At 34.9% G+C, this 17,172-nt stretch overlaps 4 protein-coding genes across 6 annotated transcripts; 2 read left to right on the forward strand and 2 right to left on the reverse strand.

The window, feature by feature from the left end:
- Positions 1-1,146: 1,146 nt before the first annotated feature.
- Positions 1,147-1,452, reverse strand: LOC102608445 (protein GLUTAMINE DUMPER 4). Its single transcript, XM_006485665.3, has one exon. It carries the CDS (start codon positions 1,450-1,452, stop codon positions 1,147-1,149), a length of 306 nt encoding a protein of 101 aa, XP_006485728.1.
- Positions 1,453-3,499: 2,047 nt separating this feature from the next.
- LOC102609029 (ASC1-like protein) lies at positions 3,500-7,963 on the forward strand. 3 transcript variants are annotated; one of them, XM_052438539.1, is made up of 7 exons: positions 3,500-3,641; positions 3,725-3,874; positions 4,217-4,446; positions 4,578-4,733; positions 4,916-5,101; positions 5,252-5,436; positions 5,577-5,891. In XM_052438539.1, the coding sequence occupies exons 2-7, from the start codon at positions 3,734-3,736 to the stop codon at positions 5,606-5,608; spliced, it is 930 nt and encodes a 309-aa protein (XP_052294499.1). In that variant the 5' UTR covers positions 3,500-3,641; positions 3,725-3,733; the 3' UTR covers positions 5,609-5,891. The 3 variants fall into 3 exon arrangements, 2 of the variants coding, with proteins under 2 accessions (XP_052294499.1, XP_006485730.2); XR_008053533.1 differs by lacking the exon at positions 3,500-3,641 and adding an exon at positions 7,815-7,963 and having other exon boundaries at positions 3,648-3,874; positions 5,577-5,675; XM_006485667.4 differs by lacking the exon at positions 3,500-3,641 and having other exon boundaries at positions 3,648-3,874.
- Positions 6,114-10,898, forward strand: LOC102608738 (ASC1-like protein). Its single transcript, XM_006485666.4, has 7 exons — positions 6,114-6,824; positions 7,815-8,044; positions 8,189-8,344; positions 8,573-8,758; positions 9,463-9,647; positions 10,208-10,282; positions 10,391-10,898. Exons 1-6 carry the CDS (start codon positions 6,684-6,686, stop codon positions 10,237-10,239), a joined length of 930 nt encoding a protein of 309 aa, XP_006485729.1. The 5' UTR covers positions 6,114-6,683; the 3' UTR covers positions 10,240-10,282; positions 10,391-10,898.
- A 3,835-nt stretch (positions 10,899-14,733) lies between these two features.
- On the reverse strand, positions 14,734-17,115 carry LOC102609317 (zinc finger protein CONSTANS-LIKE 2-like). The gene is made up of 2 exons (XM_006485668.4): positions 16,165-17,115; positions 14,734-15,515 (listed from the first exon to the last, which is right to left on the reverse strand). The coding sequence occupies exons 1-2, from the start codon at positions 16,924-16,926 to the stop codon at positions 15,177-15,179; spliced, it is 1,101 nt and encodes a 366-aa protein (XP_006485731.2). The 5' UTR covers positions 16,927-17,115; the 3' UTR covers positions 14,734-15,176.
- Positions 17,116-17,172: the final 57 nt, after the last annotated feature.

The raw sequence follows: 17,172 nt of genomic DNA on the forward strand, positions 1-17,172 counted from the left end.
CCCTAGAAAAATAAAAAAAAATTATATTAATTTTTTTGCATGCACCATTTACACACTTGGTAGTTTGCATACAATTTTTGACAATTAAAAATTAATATAATTTTTTTTATTTTTAGGGTTAAATTGGTAATTTAATTATTTTCTTTTTATTAATGTCCAAACAAAAAAATTATTATAAAAGGGTAATATTGTAAAAGTAAGCCAAAAGAAATAAAAAGTAACAATTTGATTTTTGACAATTAAAAATTAATATAATATATTTTTTTTTATTTTTTAGGGTTAAATTGGTAATTTAATTATTTTCTTTTTATTAATGTCCAAACAAAAAAATTATTATAAAAGTTTAATATTGTAAAAATAAGCCAAAAGAAATAAAAAGTAACGTAGGGGTATCAATACTTTAACGACAGAGATGTTTCGAGGCATTTTTAAAAATATAGGGACTAAATGGATACTAATCTTAAAATACAGGGACTAAATGAGCTTTTACCCAAGAATTTAATGTAAAGTTATAATCTCAGTTATTTGTATGATTATAAATATAAAAAAAGAAGAGATCATAATGTTTTCTTTATCTGAGTTTTATTGAGTTTTTAAAGATATTTTACTTAGTGTTATATATATTTTTGATAATAGTGCATGGTTAAAATTTAATTACTTTTATATTTTTATATTTTTAGTTTGGTAGTCACCAATCCAGGTGAGTATTAATTACTCACTAAAAATTTGAATCAAGAGAGAATGTTGATAATCACTTGATTCAATTCCTATCTGAATCAAATATTTAACAGCATAATTTGATTTCTTAATTACTTTTATGATCATTTTCTTAATTATTTAGACTTTAGATATAGAGAGAATCTCTCCAAAGCCTTTTCAGAACGAAAAATAAACAGTAACTAATTGGCTATTACGTTTTCTTAAGTTCAACTGAAAATTAAAATTAAATGATTCAGTTTCGTGGCCGGCGTTTCATTCCTTAGTTCTTCATCTGAAATTTACAGTAATTTAGAAAAAGAAGAGGGGAACTTGCTTGTATAGTCTTAGAAAATGAAAATTTGTCACTGTCCCTATTCCCTAACTCCTCGCAGCCAAAAAACAAAGGAAGAGATACATATATCAAACTAGCTGAACACAGCTAGCTAGCTAGCTAGTAGAAGCAGAAGGCCTTGCTATACGTGTAGGGTGATCATCTCCAGCCATGATTACAACAATTTTGGGCTCCAGGGCCGCCGGAGGATCAATCGCTTCCGCAGATTTTTCATCTTTTTGATCACCGGACGATGGCCCCGTTATCGATGACTTGTCGTGACAGCAAGCAAGAAACATTAAAGCAACAGCTATGACACCAAAAACCAGCAGCAGACCTCCAAACATGTACGGCAGCGGAGAGTTCCACTGTACCAGCCCAGCCCCGCTGGGCGCCGTTAAATCAGTTGCAACATGTCTCATTTTCTTTTCTCTCAAATCTTTATGTGCTTGTAGCTTTGAGTATTTTAACTTTTTTTTTCTTTCTTTCCTGAGTTAGAAATGGGGATCGATCAATGAATTTATATGAGTAACTTTGGATAATACCCGCAATAAGATATATTTCATGGCTACTTTTGTTTAAATTACGCAAAAGTGTCCTTAATTCTTTTGAAATCAATATTGTGGATGCTTTTGATCTTGTTTTTCACAAGCATGCATGTGGGTTGATTTATTTATTATTCAAGTGGAGGTGGTGAAAATTATGTTTTGGTTCCAAATTAAATTCCCTAATGATAATCATTAATTAATTATGAAAGTGCAAAGAAGTGATCTAGTGTTTATATTATATTATCCGGATTTCAGGATGTTGAAAATATTGTTTAATCGATTCCTATAAAAATAACTTAGGAATGTAAAGGCACCAAATTAGAGACCTTTCATCATCATCCATTACTTAATTCCACATTGATGTCCTCTCCCAGATTGATATCTTATCATCGTGATATAAATTTTTATTAAGAAAATATATTGATTTATGAGTAAGGATAAAAGAAAACAGATTATTATTATTATTATTATTTAAAAAGTAGTTCCTAATCAGTAATATTACAAAATATGATATGATATTTTGTCCAATTGTTTTTTTAAATTTAAAAATCTTTATTTTTAGGTAAAATTTTGATTGACGTTAAGGGAGTAACTAAATATTATGAAAATCATAGAAGGATAAAAGGTAAAATTAAAAAAAAATTATTAGATTAAAATTAGGAATATCTCATATGATAATTGATATAATAGTTGTCGTATTACCTAACTCAAATCTGTAAAGATAAAACTCATTTAATTTATTTGAACTTTAATTAAAAATAAAGCCACTCGGCCTTTGGCCGAGTGGTGAGAGCAGCAGTTCGAACCCCCACAATGCATGTGGGGGTGTTTCCTTCCTCAAATAAAATTGAGTGAAGGCAATCTGCTACCTTACCCCAGTGCGAGGAGTAGACATCCCTCGAGTAAAATCTGGGCAGCGCTCCATTAGCTTTGATGTATGTTGGTCCCAGTTATAATCTGATTTGTACATATCAGTTATATTCTCATGTAATATGAGTTGTAATCGGAGCAATAGTCTCATGTAATAAAAAAAAAACTTTAATTAAAAATAGCATATGATCGAAAGGGTGACAGGTTTTTTTTTTTCAAGATAAGAATAACATTTCTTTGATTACATGTATCGTTATATAAAGTTCCAAACGAATGGGAGGGATATTTTGACCAAATTGCCGAGGGGCACAAATTCCTTCACCTTGCTTTTTGGTAGCATATAATCTTTTTGATACACTTATCATCTTTTCGAATTCAATATATATAGCTCCAGTTAGCATTAAATGAATAAAGCAAGTAGCAACGGAATATAATATTATCAAGGGATACGGGGGCTCGTGATTCGCTCTCTGTGCCATTTGTCAAACTAAATATCTCCTTTCCGCCTACTTATTCTCTTCCCACATGCATGGTGCGGTTATAGATTCCAAAGCAAATCATAGATGCTGTACTGCCGTGGTGGTGAAATTCCAATGCAGGCTTGCCGGTAATTGGAATCTGAATCAGCACCGCTTGCAGGCGACATTAATTTCTCTTTTCCAACGGAATAGAAATGGTTGACAGTTGTAACTTTTAACTTTTAGCTCCAGGATGTTTTTGTGGGAGTTTGAACCGCTGACCTCAGAAGGCCTAATGGCTGAGTAAATGATATCATTTGATGATGGACAAGTATTACGACTCTTTGTCACAATTTACCTTTTAAAAGAATAAATTCCAACTATGAAATCAACTTGGAAGTTGGAATTAATGCACATGGTTGAGAACGAAAAGAAGGAATAATCAATAATGCATGACGAGAGGATGTAAGTTATATAATACGTAATTGATACTAGCCTAAGATTCCGAATTTCTGGCAATTTGTATTTATTTTCACTTATTTGAATCTTCACTTTATATATAAATAAATATCTTTTTTTTGCAGAAATCCCGTATAAACGGTCCGGTGTTTTCGCCACGGTCGGGTCGGGTTGGTTTTTCATAACAGTCCAAAGTCTGCCGCCAACTTTGTGCACTTTCCAACTAGACAACTCTTATGAAACATTTTTCAACGAATCGCCATTTGACTAGATAATGTCTGTTTTTCCTTGAACCCCATTAAACTGATATGCTTTCTTTCTTCTTCTTTTTCTTTGAATTAATTATCAACTTCTTTTAGGAGCTTCAAATGGGCATCTTGGGCAGATCGGGCTTGGTGATCAATTGGGAGTACGAGTCATTCCCTGAGGCCAAAGACGTTGTGGCACTGCCCTTCTTTGCCGCCTTCTTTGCTGCAGTTAGGCTCTTTTTGGACAGATTCCTCTTTGAGGTATCATTTTAATAACCAGTGTATGCATATTTTGTTCGTATTAATTACTGGGTTTTTTGTTGGTTTCAATTTTGCCTCACTTCTTGTTGTGACCTGTAATGTAAATATCCAAGTGCACTATAATTTTATATTTGCTCTTCTACAACTTTGGAAGTGCTTGATTGCTTCTGTCTAATGTTCAACTCCTTTCTTTTTTTTTTTTTCCCTTTTTGATTTCCAATTTGTTCAGTATCTATCGTTTTGAGTTTTGACAAAGTTAATTTGTCCTTTGAAACATTTATCTTCCCAAAAAAATCAAAATCCTCGTGTTTGACAGGAAGTAGCTGCTCATGTTTGTCGCAGATTTTAGCTAGAAGAACTATTTTCGGGAAGGGGCATGCCAGAAATGATTTTGTGACAAAAATTAAAAGGAAGAAAATCAATAAATTTAAAGAGTCGGCATGGAAATGTGTTTACTTCCTTTCTGCTGAACTTTTGGCGCTAGTTGTCTCTCGCTATGAACCTTGGTTCACTAACACTAAGTACTTTTGGGTAGGGCCTGGAGATCAGATTTGGCCTGATCAGAAAACTAAGTGAGCTCTACTCTGCTATTTAGTATCGCCGAAGTAGTAATATTGCTTATTGTTGTTTCTTGATCTCCTCCCATGATTAAATCAATGTTCGTATAGCTGTATAGCTGACTGGAGCTATTCTTGAGTTTCAGATTGAAATTGAAGGGATTGTACATGTATGCTGCCGGATTCTACACATACTCAATCCTTGCTTTGCTATTTTGGGAAACGCGGCGTAGTGATTTTGTGGTGTCCATGACTCACCATATAGCAACTGTCATTCTCCTAGCATTGTCTTACATATTTAGGTAGTGGAAGAGGCTTCAGTTTGCTGCTTCTTTTCTCTTTTGAAACTTGTCTGATTCAAAAAATGTATAATTGGATGACTCTGATTTGTTTTTTTGGTTGACAATGATTGATTAGAATTTTAGTTATCTAATATATGCTGTTTCCTCTTTTGCATCTTTACGATGACCTCTTCCTCCTGAAGGTTCACTCGTGTTGCTCCAGTTGTTTTAGCCTTACACGATGCCACCGATGTTTTCCTAGAAGTTGCAAAGATGTCAAAATATGGTGGGTTTGAGCGGACTTCTAGCATATTTTTCACCACTTTCGTTTTCTGTTGGACTGTACTTCGCATAATTTGCTATCCTCTCTGGATTCTTCGGAGTACAAGGTAACTTCATCCTTTAGCATATATTATAATAGCAACAATAATCACTGATGTAGCTTGAGATCATTCATAATGAGATCGTTCTAGATTAACCTACCAAGGCAAATAGTCCCTGCCTTTCCTTTCCACTTAACATTGTTCTTTCCATAACAGCTATGAAGTTGTTCTCACCTTGGACATGGAGAAGCATGCAGTAGATGGACCTATTTATTATTATATTTTTAATACTCTTCTGTTCTGCTTGCTTGTTGTTAATATTTATTGGTGGAGTTTAATGGTCGGGATGGTCGTGGAACAAATCCATGCAAGAGGCCATGTTAGCGATGATGTTCGGTCAGGTAAGGAACACCATTTCATTACATGATGTGGTACATGTAGATGAAGTTTCTTGAAAGATTTCCATCAGTAAACTGCTTTCTCCAACTGTGCTGTGATGCTGAATTTGGTTATTGATTGTTATCGTTATTATTATTTCCAGATTCTGAAGATGAGAATGAACATGATGATTGACCACCAGAGAAGATTATTAAGTAGCTGTGCTGAGTGTTTGGGAAATCACAGTTTCATAATTTTGTTAGTAAGTTGTGTGCATTTTGTATGTTTGGGACAGATTAATTAGGAGACTTCATATTATTTGGACCGTTTCCATCTTCATCTCTGGCGCCCTTATTATATGACTATATATCAGTATGCATATCCTAGCGAGTATCAGATAATAAGTTATTCCTTCACCGGTTCTGTAATTAATGATTTTTGGCAACAATCCAAAGAATCGTAACCGTAATTAGCAATATGACTATGTCCATGATTAATTAGCAATATGAAGGATGCATGCATGTGCCTTTTTTTTTTTCCCGCAAAGTTGAATTGCTGAAGGAGCTGGACAGGCTATGTGAGAATTGGTTCTGCTTTCCATCACAGGCACATTTGGTAACTCTTAGTCGAGCTGTACTCGATGTGTTTGTTTGTTGTACTGGGTTAATATTGGAAACAAGGTATCTCCATCAATAATAAGGTGATAAAGAAGCCACTAACACTAAGGTCTTGGTTTAAATGGTGGACTTGTTGCCTCATCGAAGTTTAGGTTAAATGATTTGAGTCTCTGTGGGAATTCAAAACATTTTTCCTTCAACAAATGCGGATAATCTCTCCAAATATTTGTAAGAGGAAGCAGATCTCTATACTACATAACAAATATATGCAGTTAGGATTCACAATGTATGTTACAGTCATTTGTGACGATAACATAACCAGGGAGTAATTATACATGTGTTTATATTTTGAATAACTGATCGATCAGATTGTGCCTTAAAGCATCTGACCGGATATGCAATGTGGGTCATCAAATTTCGGGTCGGGTAAAAAACGGTTAGGATATTTAATAACTGTCAGAAAGTGTACCGCCGAATTTCTGCAACTGCCAATTAAAAGAACCCTCGTGTAACAACATTGTCCACCAAAGATCGTCACCAAAAGTAAAGAAATGTCTGGCTTCTTTCTTTCTGAAAATTCCCAGTAAAATGATTCTGATCCTCTCTCTTCCTTCTTCCTTTCTGAATTGATCAAATTCTTTCCCGCGCTCCAAATGGCTATTTTGGGAATTTCCAGTTTCGTGATCAATTGGGAGTACGAATCATACCCAGAGGCCAGAGACTTTTTGGCACTGCCATTCTTTGCCATCTTCTTTCCTACTGTTAGGCTCGTTTTAGACAAATGTGTATTTGAGGTATCATTTATTTTATTTGTGTTTCTGGATTTTCTTTTTTAAATTTCATAATTTATGAACTTGAATGTTAATTTTTTTTTTTAAAAAAAAAGCTAATTGTATTATTGTTAAACTGGTCCTGGCATTTTGATCCTTTAAGCACTATTTTTTTCTTGGAGGCAAGATCTAGAATAGATTTTCATTTATTATATATAGAATCGTAGAAATCAGATTAAATTTGAAAACATATATATTCTTAATCCATACACACAAGTATATTTATTCTATTATCCGTACAAATAAATTTTCACATCCTTGCGACAAGTGTAATATTGTGTGGATGAATGTTTGAAATTTCAAAACCATGTTACTTTGGATATAAATTTATAAGACTGTGAAGATAAATTTGAAATGTGCATGTGTAATGTATTTGGCACAGATTTAAGATTAAAAGCAGGAGAGGAATGGGTGTAGAAGTTAATGTACAAGCTTTTATTTAAAACTTGCTATAATTGAAAATGGAGCATGTTCTGATGAAAGTATTAGTGCACATAGTAGAACAATATAATTAACTGAAGGATCGAGCTAAACACTCATGCTCACGGACTCGTGCTCATGCACATTGCTACCATGACCAAGTTGCAATGTCAGACAGCCAAGGGTCTGGAAAATCTTTCAGCAGGAATATCACCTCACTGTCTTACTTGGACTGGATAATAACTTCTAAGTTTGTTTCTGTTTCAACCTTAGGGATCTATACTCATGAGTGCACTGAAACTTTTACATAAGACTCTATTTTTCTGAATTTGAACATTGCTTGTATTTGATCTTTTTTATGGCTTCAAAATATGTTAGTTTGCTTCTGTTTAATGTTCTAGTTTCCATGTCTTTTTCTTCTAGTTGCAATTTGTTCTGTGTCCATTGTTCGACATGTTATCTTCTTTTTTGCAACTTCTCTTTTTCTCAAAATCCTCTTGTTTGATAGGAAGTATCTGTTCATGTTTGTTGCAGAATTTAGCAAGAAGACTGATTATTGGGAAGGGGCACGCAAGAATCAATTTTGGGACACAAATTAAAAGGCAAAAAATCAATAAATTTAAGGAGTCTGCATGGAAATGTGTTTACTTCTTTTCTGCTGAACTTTTGGCACTAGTTGTTTCCTATGATGAACCTTGGTTCACTAATACAAAGTACTTTTGGGAGGGGCCTGGAAATCAGGCTTGGCCTTATCAGAAAACAAAGTAAGCTCTACTCTGCTATTTGATACGGCAGAAATAGCAAAATTGCTTATTGTTGTTCTTGATTCTTACATAATCCATATTCTTAGTTATGATGGATTTCTTGTCTGTTCAAAGTAGTTGACTGGCAGTTTTCTTGATCTGCAGATTGAAATTGAAGGGATTGTACATGTATGTTGGTGGATTCTATGCATACTCCATATTAGCTTTGCTCGTTTGGGAAACACGGCGTTCAGATTTTGGGGTGTCCATGGCTCATCATGTAGCTACTGTAATTCTCATTGTGCTTTCTTACATATTAAGGTATTGGAATAGGATTCAGTTTGCAGCTTGTTTTCATTTTTGGGTAGCTTTGAAAGTTGACTGATTCAATACTGCAATGGTATAATTCTGCAGTTTTCTATTATGCTAAAACAATATTAAGTTTTGATGTATGTTTTGATTTTTGTTAATAATGATCAATTGAAGTTTTTGTTCAATAATATGCTCTTTCTGCCTTTGGCATGTAAAGATTGCTTCTTCCTCTTGCAGGTTCACTCGTGTCGGTTCAGTTGTTTTAGCTGTACATGATGTTAGTGATATTTTCCTAGAAGTGGCGAAGATGTCAAAATATAGCGGCATTGAATGGATAGCTAGCATATCTTTTATTGTTTTCGTTTGCTCTTGGACTGTACTTCGCATAATTTACTATCCTTTCTGGGTAATTTGGAGTACAAGGTAAGTTCAGCCTCCAGCGTAATAGAGACCCCTTAATACATGTTGGATTTCTCAATATCTTATATATCTTACTTACAATAGCACAGAATCGGAAACAATAATGTAGCTGAGTGTCCTTGGAGGACAAGATACTACTTGTAGTCTCATTCTTAGTAGGATTTGATGACTGATTTATGAACCTCCCTAAACTATATTGCAAATGAAGTTCTGGAAAAGTGAAGATACAATACTTAAAAGAATAGAGAAAAATTTACTTGAGCTAATTTTTGAAACCATTACTCAGCAAGAAGATCACTGTATGGTTTACTTGTAAACATTGTTCTATTAAGGCAGCTCGACAATGTTATCCAAGTTCTTGCCAGCTTCTTCTTCTCAATCTAAATTTATGCAGCTGTGATTGATTGATTATATCATAGAGAAAGATTTGTAACTCTCTTTTTTATGTACTGTCTTCATTTAATTTAAATTAGTAGGACTAGAAGACCATCAGGCATACCTCTTGTGTAATCCAAATGGCATGACAAATATTTAGTATACCCATCAGCATTTATGGTCATATTGGTAGTTGAGTGACATGTGCCCAGTGCCAGTGGTGACCTTCTACCGTACAATGCAGTTTACATGAAAAAATTTCTTGCATTCCTTGTCCGTATTGGTTCAAAGTAGTATAATCTCCGCATTTTCTTTTTATCTCTTTATCACAGCTATGAAGTTCTTCTGAACTTCAATAAGGAGAACCACCAGATGGATGGACCCATTTGTTATTATCTTTTCAACACTCTTCTAATCTGGTTGCTTGTTCTTCATATATATTGGTGGAAGTTAATGGTTGGGATGGTCGTGAAACAAATTCAAGCGAGAGGCCAGGTTAGCGATGACGTCCGATCAGGTATGTAACATGATTCAGTACATGGGTTGGATTTAAGGCATTAAAAATTCTGTAATTATATCAATCATACGGTAAAACTTTCGGATAGCATTGACCAAGTGACACAAACAATGAAATTGACCACTGGGAATAGCATGAATTGATATAATGGCACTATTTGACCATTATATCCCTGGTTTAGAAGACCAGAACCGGGGCATATTTTTTGGTGTAACCAAACAATTGCACAATATTAGCCAACAATTTGAAGCCACTTTGAGAGGGCTTGACAATTATGATGAATTTGGTGCCATTTTCTTAACATTGCTCAACTAGAAGTCCAGGACAGTGTACTCTTTTGAAAAATATTTTTCGTAGGACTTACACAGTGTGTTCTTATTATTGTAATATTGCAAATAAATAATGTTTTGGCTTCCCGCAGTTGAGAAGCTAGTGGTCACATATTTCGTGTTACGGTACATTTAGAGGAAGTTTCCAGAAAGATACCATTTGTAAATTGCTTTCTCCGCCGGTGCTGTGATGATGTGATCCTGAATGAATCTATTTATTTATTTTCTTAGATTCTGAAGATGAGGATGAACATGATGATTGACCATCACAGAAGATCAATAAAGTCCACAAATAGCTGTGCCAAGGTGTCTGGGAAATCACAGTGTGACCATTTTGTTAATAGTTTTCTTTTAAAAAGTTTTCATTTTCACTCCATTTTTGGATTGATGTTGCCTTGTTCCTTCATCATGCAGATGGGCCTCAACAGAGGCATGCTCATCTTTATTTCAAGGTTCTCATTTCCACGTGTAAGTTGATACAGATAACCTACTTAGAGATAGCAAATCATGAAATCACTCTGTATCTGAAGGGGTGTGTACATTGGCGATTGTTCTATGAGACAGACTAGAGTTTAGAGCTGAAAAGTACTAACTTCCAGAAAGACCTCATTCATGATTTAAGTTCCAGCCAACGTCAAAATGCCATGCTTTAGATGATTGAAAACTAGTTAAAATTGTAATTTACAGATGTTACATTTAGCATGTTTTGTGCAACTTCATAAGCTTATGCGTCATTTTGTTACTTTTTCCCGCGTTCAAATCTGGGTGAATTGTCTTTGAGTGGGTTTGTTGTTGGAACCAATGTAGACTATTCTGGTCTTTTTTTTACCTTTGAATTTCTCAAAACAATTAAAGTGACAATGAAAGCAATTCTTGCCACTTTGCATAAGGAACAACAATATTTCAGGGACATTAATCTCTACTTGGTTCATTGCTTGGTTTTTACTTTCTGCTGGTTTTACAATATCAACAGGTTACATGTCTTTATTATTAAAAAAAGGATAAACTTCAATTTATCCTCTACTTAGAATGATAATTTTCAATTTATTTTATAAAAGTGTGAAAACATTGATTTATCTCACTTACTGTCAAGAAGACTTTAAAAAAAAAAATCACATTGCCCTTCATTTGTCCTCATCTTCTGAATAAAAATGAGGGTAAATTAAGATTTTTAAATTTTTAGGGGATAAATTGAAGATTTTCATTCTATTTAGGGATGAATTAAAATTTACCTAATAAAAAATAACTCTTAGAAACTCAAATATTTATCAAACGTAGATACATAGACAATCAATCAATTGGAACCTTTTGCAGATGACGCATGATATGTAAATGGAAAAAGAATATGAAAATGTGCATTAGAATCCGATGCTTTAGTGTTGTTAAACCGAAGAAATAGAAATTAAAACTTCATGAATCAGTTTGAACACATAAAATCTCATTAAAATTAAGGCAAAAAAGAAATAGAAAATAAAACTTCATGATCAGATTGAATATATGCGATCTCATTAAAACTAAGGCAAATGGCTTGCTAGGCTCAACTTTGATTAACAAATACGTTTTATGTGATTCTAATTTTTATTTTTTGTGGTCTACTCCCCACTTCACAACTTCCTTTTTGGCCTTACTAGCTGCAGATATAATTTAATCTTTGAATTAAATTTCATCTATGAAAGTTCTAATTGGCTGATTAATATTGTAGTCTGCATGGGATGTTTTTCTGAAGCATTCCGAGGGCACTAGAAGAGTATGTCCTAGTTCCATTTCCTAATTCGAATATCCCCTCTTTGAACGAGGCTAATCCATTTCCTAACACTGCTATTTTGGTCAGGTGGCAAAACTTTCACAGTTTCAACTAGGGTTGTTTGTTTATGAGAACTTCAATAAAAATTTTCATCATTTTATAGTAGATGAGGTGTTGAAACAGGGCGTTATACCCCTTCTCCCACTGTAATGGTCTATATGAGAGAAAGACCACGAGTTTGATGCAGGGGCTTTTAGGATTTGTATGAAGGGACCTAAATTCTGTTCCCTTTTTCAGCTGGTTAGTGTAGGTTTTTTTTTTTTTTTTTTTTTTCAGAGTCTCATTCGACATTTATATTTTCTGGTCTCTGGGGAAATCAGGGAACTCCGGTAGCGATCATCTGTTAGATAGTGGATCTATTGAATCCCAGCAGATGTCCATTTCTGATCTTTTTCTATCCGACAAAAATATTTCCGATGATTTCAAGTTCTGTAGAAGGTTAATAAGAACAAAAAAGAACAATTCATTGGCAACAGTGTTCCTGCTTACTAATTTATTGTTTAACAGACACCAAAGTAACATCTTTGTTAAGCTTCAACCTATGGATTTTCGGACCGTTCTATCAGGAAAATCTAATGTTGCCTTAAGTACAGCATTTTTTTTTTCCACCTTTTCTGACTTGTAAGTTCTTTTCTATGCGTAACATCCCAGTTTGAGTGGAAAATATGACTTGAGTGATCTCAAAGAGTTTTATAGCCTGGTCTAGAGATCAGAAGAAGAAAACATAAAAAGGGGGCTTTAGCGAGACTGATGTGGTTTCTTGGAATCACACTTGACAACTTGAGCCATGTGGCATTCGAGTTGTTTCCAGGACAGTTCAGTTTCTCCTCTCTTTACTTATACCCTTGCAGGCACACATGAATTCCACTAGTTAACAGACAGACGCATTCAAATCCCTTGAAATTATTTGCCAATGCCTTTTTTTCTTCTTTTTTTCTTTTCCTTAGAGATCTCTGCGGATATTCTGTTCTGTTCGGTGGGGTACTCGAATAAAAACTATTGAACAATATAGTTAGGCTACCATTACTCTATGTATTTCCAAATTATTCTAATGGTCTTAGTCATATCATGTGTTAGGCATAAACATATTCTCATCTTGGGCATCAATAAAGATGATTGACACTCAGAAAAACCAATTTTCAGGTTGACATTGCCTCTACGAGAGCCCATGTGTTGTAAAATTACTTGTACTCCAGCTTGTCTCATCTGCTGATTATAGATCTTTATTTTTTATTTTTTTTTTTGAGGATTTATGCTTTTCATATCTTTCTCCTATCATTGAAATTTCTTCCCTTACTAAGAGGATTAAAATACAAAAGCGTTCATAGCCAAAAGAAATGAGAGAGAGAAGCATGTGGTGAGAAATTATCTATGGAGAATATGTCATTTTGTTTTGTTGTTGCCCTTTTGTTGAGACTTGAGAATATGATGGCTGCTTTGGTGGCTTGGGCTGTATGAGCATTCACAACAAATAAGAATCTAAGATTAAGTTACTTTCGTGAGTGGAAAAAGAAAAAAGAACTTAAGCAAGCCAATGGTTACACTGCAATAGATACTTGATGTGAAAAGAATGACATTTGAGTTTCGGCTTTGGTAAATTTTTTTTTTTTTTTTTTGAATGTTGTATAAGAAAATTTGGATCCATCCAACCGTGGCCTCTAGGAGAGCCTCTCATTCCACTTCATTCCATGTGGTTGAGCTTTGTTTCTATTTCTCCACATGAATTTAGTAGTTGCAGTGACTTAAAATTACTTTATCTAACATACATTAATGAGTAGTACTACACGTTACAAAATTTCATCCCAATTGATGTGACATTTACTACTCTACGTCATTACCATACGCCAATATGAATGAACAAAAATGAGACATTATGTATGATATGCCAATTCAACATTTTCCAACTACAACAGATGTAAGATATGCCAATTCAACATTTTTCAATTACAATGGATGTAATATTCGCAGTTGGAGATGCCCTTATTTCATTCATCTGTCACATGCTGTTAATTTATTTCATTCTGTAGGCTTAGAATATATGAATAGTAGGCATGTACGCACTTGGAGTTTGTTAGTAGTTTGAATTCGACAATGAATTCCCTCCTCTTCCCCTTGCTACAGTAATTTAACAAAGAAATAAAGGCAAAATCCTATATTCCCTTTATTATTGAAGAGAAAATCTGTCCGATCTGCTTACCATGGTTATATGATTCCTTTCTAAGGAGCGTGTTATCTGAATCTCATTTATGCTTATGAATTCCTTAAAAGCATTGCTTATTCCTGTTCCAGAGTATGATTCACTGAATTCAAAGTTATACTTCAGTAGCACAGAAGTTTGACACCCCAGTACTGATTCGTCCTACTCTACATGAGAAATTGAGAATTCGAGTTTGGCTACAATGAAACAAGTTGATATTCCCAGTGGTCTCGGAAATTGGAATACTGAAAAAGTTTTTTTTTTTTTTTAAAAGGACTTAGGAAAGTTGCCTCACATACATGCATCTGTCTGAATTCAGCCATCAACTTGATGAGCATAAATATTCACTGAGTGAACTATTGGCATGACTTGGATAGTTGGTTTATTAGCAATTGACAAGTTAGTAGTTTGGAAATATTTGGAAATCAAGTTACTTTCCTAGTAGAGAAAACCAGGAATACATGTGTGTACTCATCACTCATGAATCAGACAGACTCATAATTACCAGCTTTTGCTCTGTGGTAATGTTATGGACTAGGAAATTGGTATTTGGAGTTGAAGAATGTTAGCTTTGTTTGGGAATTTACTTCACAATCAAGTAAGTAGATATAAACCAAATTGTCCTGATTGAGAGCTTTGTGTGAGTTATATTAGATCTGTAAATACTGACCAATGGCCGTGCAGAAATGGGTACTCAAGTAAATAAAGTGTGATCACGGAACAGCTAATAAGAGACTTAAAACAAAAGTTGGAAAACTCACTCAAGCTTGAACAGACTTAGTGTGGGCACTAGATACTGCTGTGCTTTGGATCTATTATTCCTGTCCCTTAGGACCCTTTCTATCCTTTCTTTAGATGCGGGTGAAATTTGTTATGCTTTATGCACATCTTACCATCGGAAAGGTATAAAGTGTAGTAAGCTTTTCTTAAAGTACAATGCTTGATTCTTTATCTCTTGTTGGACGGAAGTTTCAGGATAACATTTACAACTTCTTTTGTCTGTTTGTATTGCAGTAGCAACAAGATGAACACAAGTTTAGAGGAGTATAGAATGGTGGTAAAGACAAGAATTTGCATAAAGTACTGACAATTATCCCCACATATCGAACAACTTGGGATACAATGGCAAATCTAGATAAATTAATGCATAACCCATCACTTAATTAGAACTTTAGAAGTGATTTGTTTTCCTCTTATTTTCAATATGATGGAACAATGCCATAGCCATACTCTTCTATTGAGAACATCTCATCGACTTCAAAATCCATTTCTGTTTTCCTTGCAAACCTGCCCTTGACTCGAGGTCGAGCCTCTGCATAGGCCTTCCTAGAGGCATATCTTATTTTCTTCTCGAATCTCCTTGCTTTTCTTTTTTCTCTGTATCTTAGGACCTTTGCCACCCTGTTCATTGGAGAGAATTGCAGGGGCACGAAGAATGAAAAGTTTGGGAAGAGGTCATTCGTCCCTTGTGAATATTTGGTGTATGAACTTGAGATGTCAGCCCTTGTTGCCTTTGGTAAGATGCCAGACACGGGGACCTGGATTTGGAATTGGAGTTAGAATTAAATAGAAGCTATAATATAATACCTTACCTGCGATAGGAAATATTCGGAATATGGAAGCATTCCCTATGCAGATAGTGCATAACAGCATGGAAAAACCTTACAAAGTACAAGATCGATAGAACTGTGTAATGTTAGAGATTCATACAATTAAGTTACGCCATGATTGGTAAAAGAGGGAGGATAGATTAAGTAAGATGATCTTTTTGTTCATAGGTGTGATTTCTCGTAAACATGTTTATGAAGCATTGTGTCTTATACCTTCTTGCTTTTGAAAACTTCTACTTGTTTACTTAATTCGGTGGTGTTTCTAGAGGAAAGCATAAGACTAAGGGATTATTAAACCTAATATGCCACTGAAACTGATGATCTAAAAAAATATCCTGGAACCATGGAAGTAAAGTTGATTCCCGAGTATCTTTAATCAAGTCCTTAATCTAAAATTAAGTTAAATGCCCCGCAGAGAACAGAGTCAATATGGAATTTTCAGGATCATTAACGAAAAGAAAGTAGACTGCCATCAAAAGAAAAAAGAAAAGTACATGAAGTCGTCAAGTTAATAAACTTAAGAGAATTTCTAATGGAAATAATGGTTTCGTGTTTACGTAAATATAAGAAATCTTACGGTCTGACTAATTGAAGGGTTGTTAATGAAAGCAGCTTTTGAGGCTTCATACTTCCTACTAAAGTATTCATTCTCTTGCTGTTGCTGTTGTTTTTGCTGTTCTTCTTTATCCTTCACTTGAAAAGGCTGAACTGGCACCACACCATCGCTTCCATTGTCTCCCCGATGAGTGCATTGTAGTTGCTGCAGATTGTTTTGATCTTGGCACTCATGCTTCGTGCATGAGTTGTATTCCATACCAAAGGACTCATCTAGCTCCTGAACATATGTGTGTCCACTATTCATCTGGTTGTCATGGTTAGCAGGCTCAAGTAACAACCAAGAATCCATCTCATCTTCATCTACTTCAATTGTAGGCGCAGTGACTTCCTTTTCAGTGTCAAACATGGGGTCTGGCAGATAAGTACTCGAGGGTGCAGTGAATAGATCTGAGAAAGGAGGTGCTGGGACCCTAGCATGGTGGTGGTGGGCTAGGAAGTTGGCCAGGTGTTTATCAGCATCACAACTGAGGCGGAGAGATGCAGCATCAGTGTTGCAGGAGAAAGTTGCTTGTCCATTCTCACATGCAGCGGAAACCCACACGCGCTCATGTGGTAAGGCCATGGAATTGTAAGCATGAACACGTTCATCACAGCTGTCACAGAAGTAAGCTAAGTGAGTGTGGCAGTAGAGTCTACTAACTGCTGCTTCACAAGTGTTACAAGTACGCATCCAATCACCAGGATAGCCATCTCCATCTCCACTAGAATTTGCATTCAACATAATTGTTTTAACAGGTACATGCTATATCTGAAATTTGTTTTGTACGTGTAGTTCAGTTGTTGTGAGTAGGAAGGGAAGGTGTGAAGTAGAAAATGGTTGAGTGAGGCACTGCAAGTAAGAATGTGAAGGGAAAGCAAGAATCCAAAAAGTGAAAAGTTTCAGGTTTACTAGTGGCTGAAAGAGGTTTCCGTATGATCTTGTGGCCTAGCTGTGTTTTTCAGGTGGGGCAGGGAATGGGGTGAAGGT

Source organism: Citrus sinensis, chromosome 3 (genome assembly GCF_022201045.2).
Source record: "Citrus sinensis cultivar Valencia sweet orange chromosome 3, DVS_A1.0, whole genome shotgun sequence".
NCBI classification, from domain to species: Eukaryota; Viridiplantae; Streptophyta; class Magnoliopsida; order Sapindales; family Rutaceae; genus Citrus; species Citrus sinensis.

Excerpts from the sequence above, each read along its gene's own strand:
- LOC102608738 (XM_006485666.4), top strand. The coding sequence starts at position 6,684 with ATGGCTATTTTGGGAATTTCCAGTTTCGTGATCAATTGGGAGTACGAA. Across the intron at positions 6,825-7,814 it reads TAGACAAATGTGTATTTGAG|AATTTAGCAAGAAGACTGAT; the intron begins GTATCATTTATT and ends TGTTTGTTGCAG. Across the intron at positions 9,648-10,207 it reads TAGCGATGACGTCCGATCAG|ATTCTGAAGATGAGGATGAA; the intron begins GTATGTAACATG and ends TTATTTTCTTAG.
- LOC102609029 (XM_052438539.1), top strand. The coding sequence starts at position 3,734 with ATGGGCATCTTGGGCAGATCGGGCTTGGTGATCAATTGGGAGTACGAG. Across the intron at positions 3,875-4,216 it reads TGGACAGATTCCTCTTTGAG|ATTTTAGCTAGAAGAACTAT; the intron begins GTATCATTTTAA and ends TGTTTGTCGCAG. Across the intron at positions 4,734-4,915 it reads GCATTGTCTTACATATTTAG|GTTCACTCGTGTTGCTCCAG; the intron begins GTAGTGGAAGAG and ends TTCCTCCTGAAG.
- LOC102609317 (XM_006485668.4), bottom strand. The coding sequence starts at position 16,926 with ATGTTGAATGCAAATTCTAGTGGAGATGGAGATGGCTATCCTGGTGAT. Across the intron at positions 15,516-16,164 it reads ACCCTTCAATTAGTCAGACC|GTCCCCGTGTCTGGCATCTT; the intron begins GTAAGATTTCTT and ends TTCCAAATCCAG.
- LOC102608445 (XM_006485665.3), bottom strand. The coding sequence starts at position 1,452 with ATGAGACATGTTGCAACTGATTTAACGGCGCCCAGCGGGGCTGGGCTG.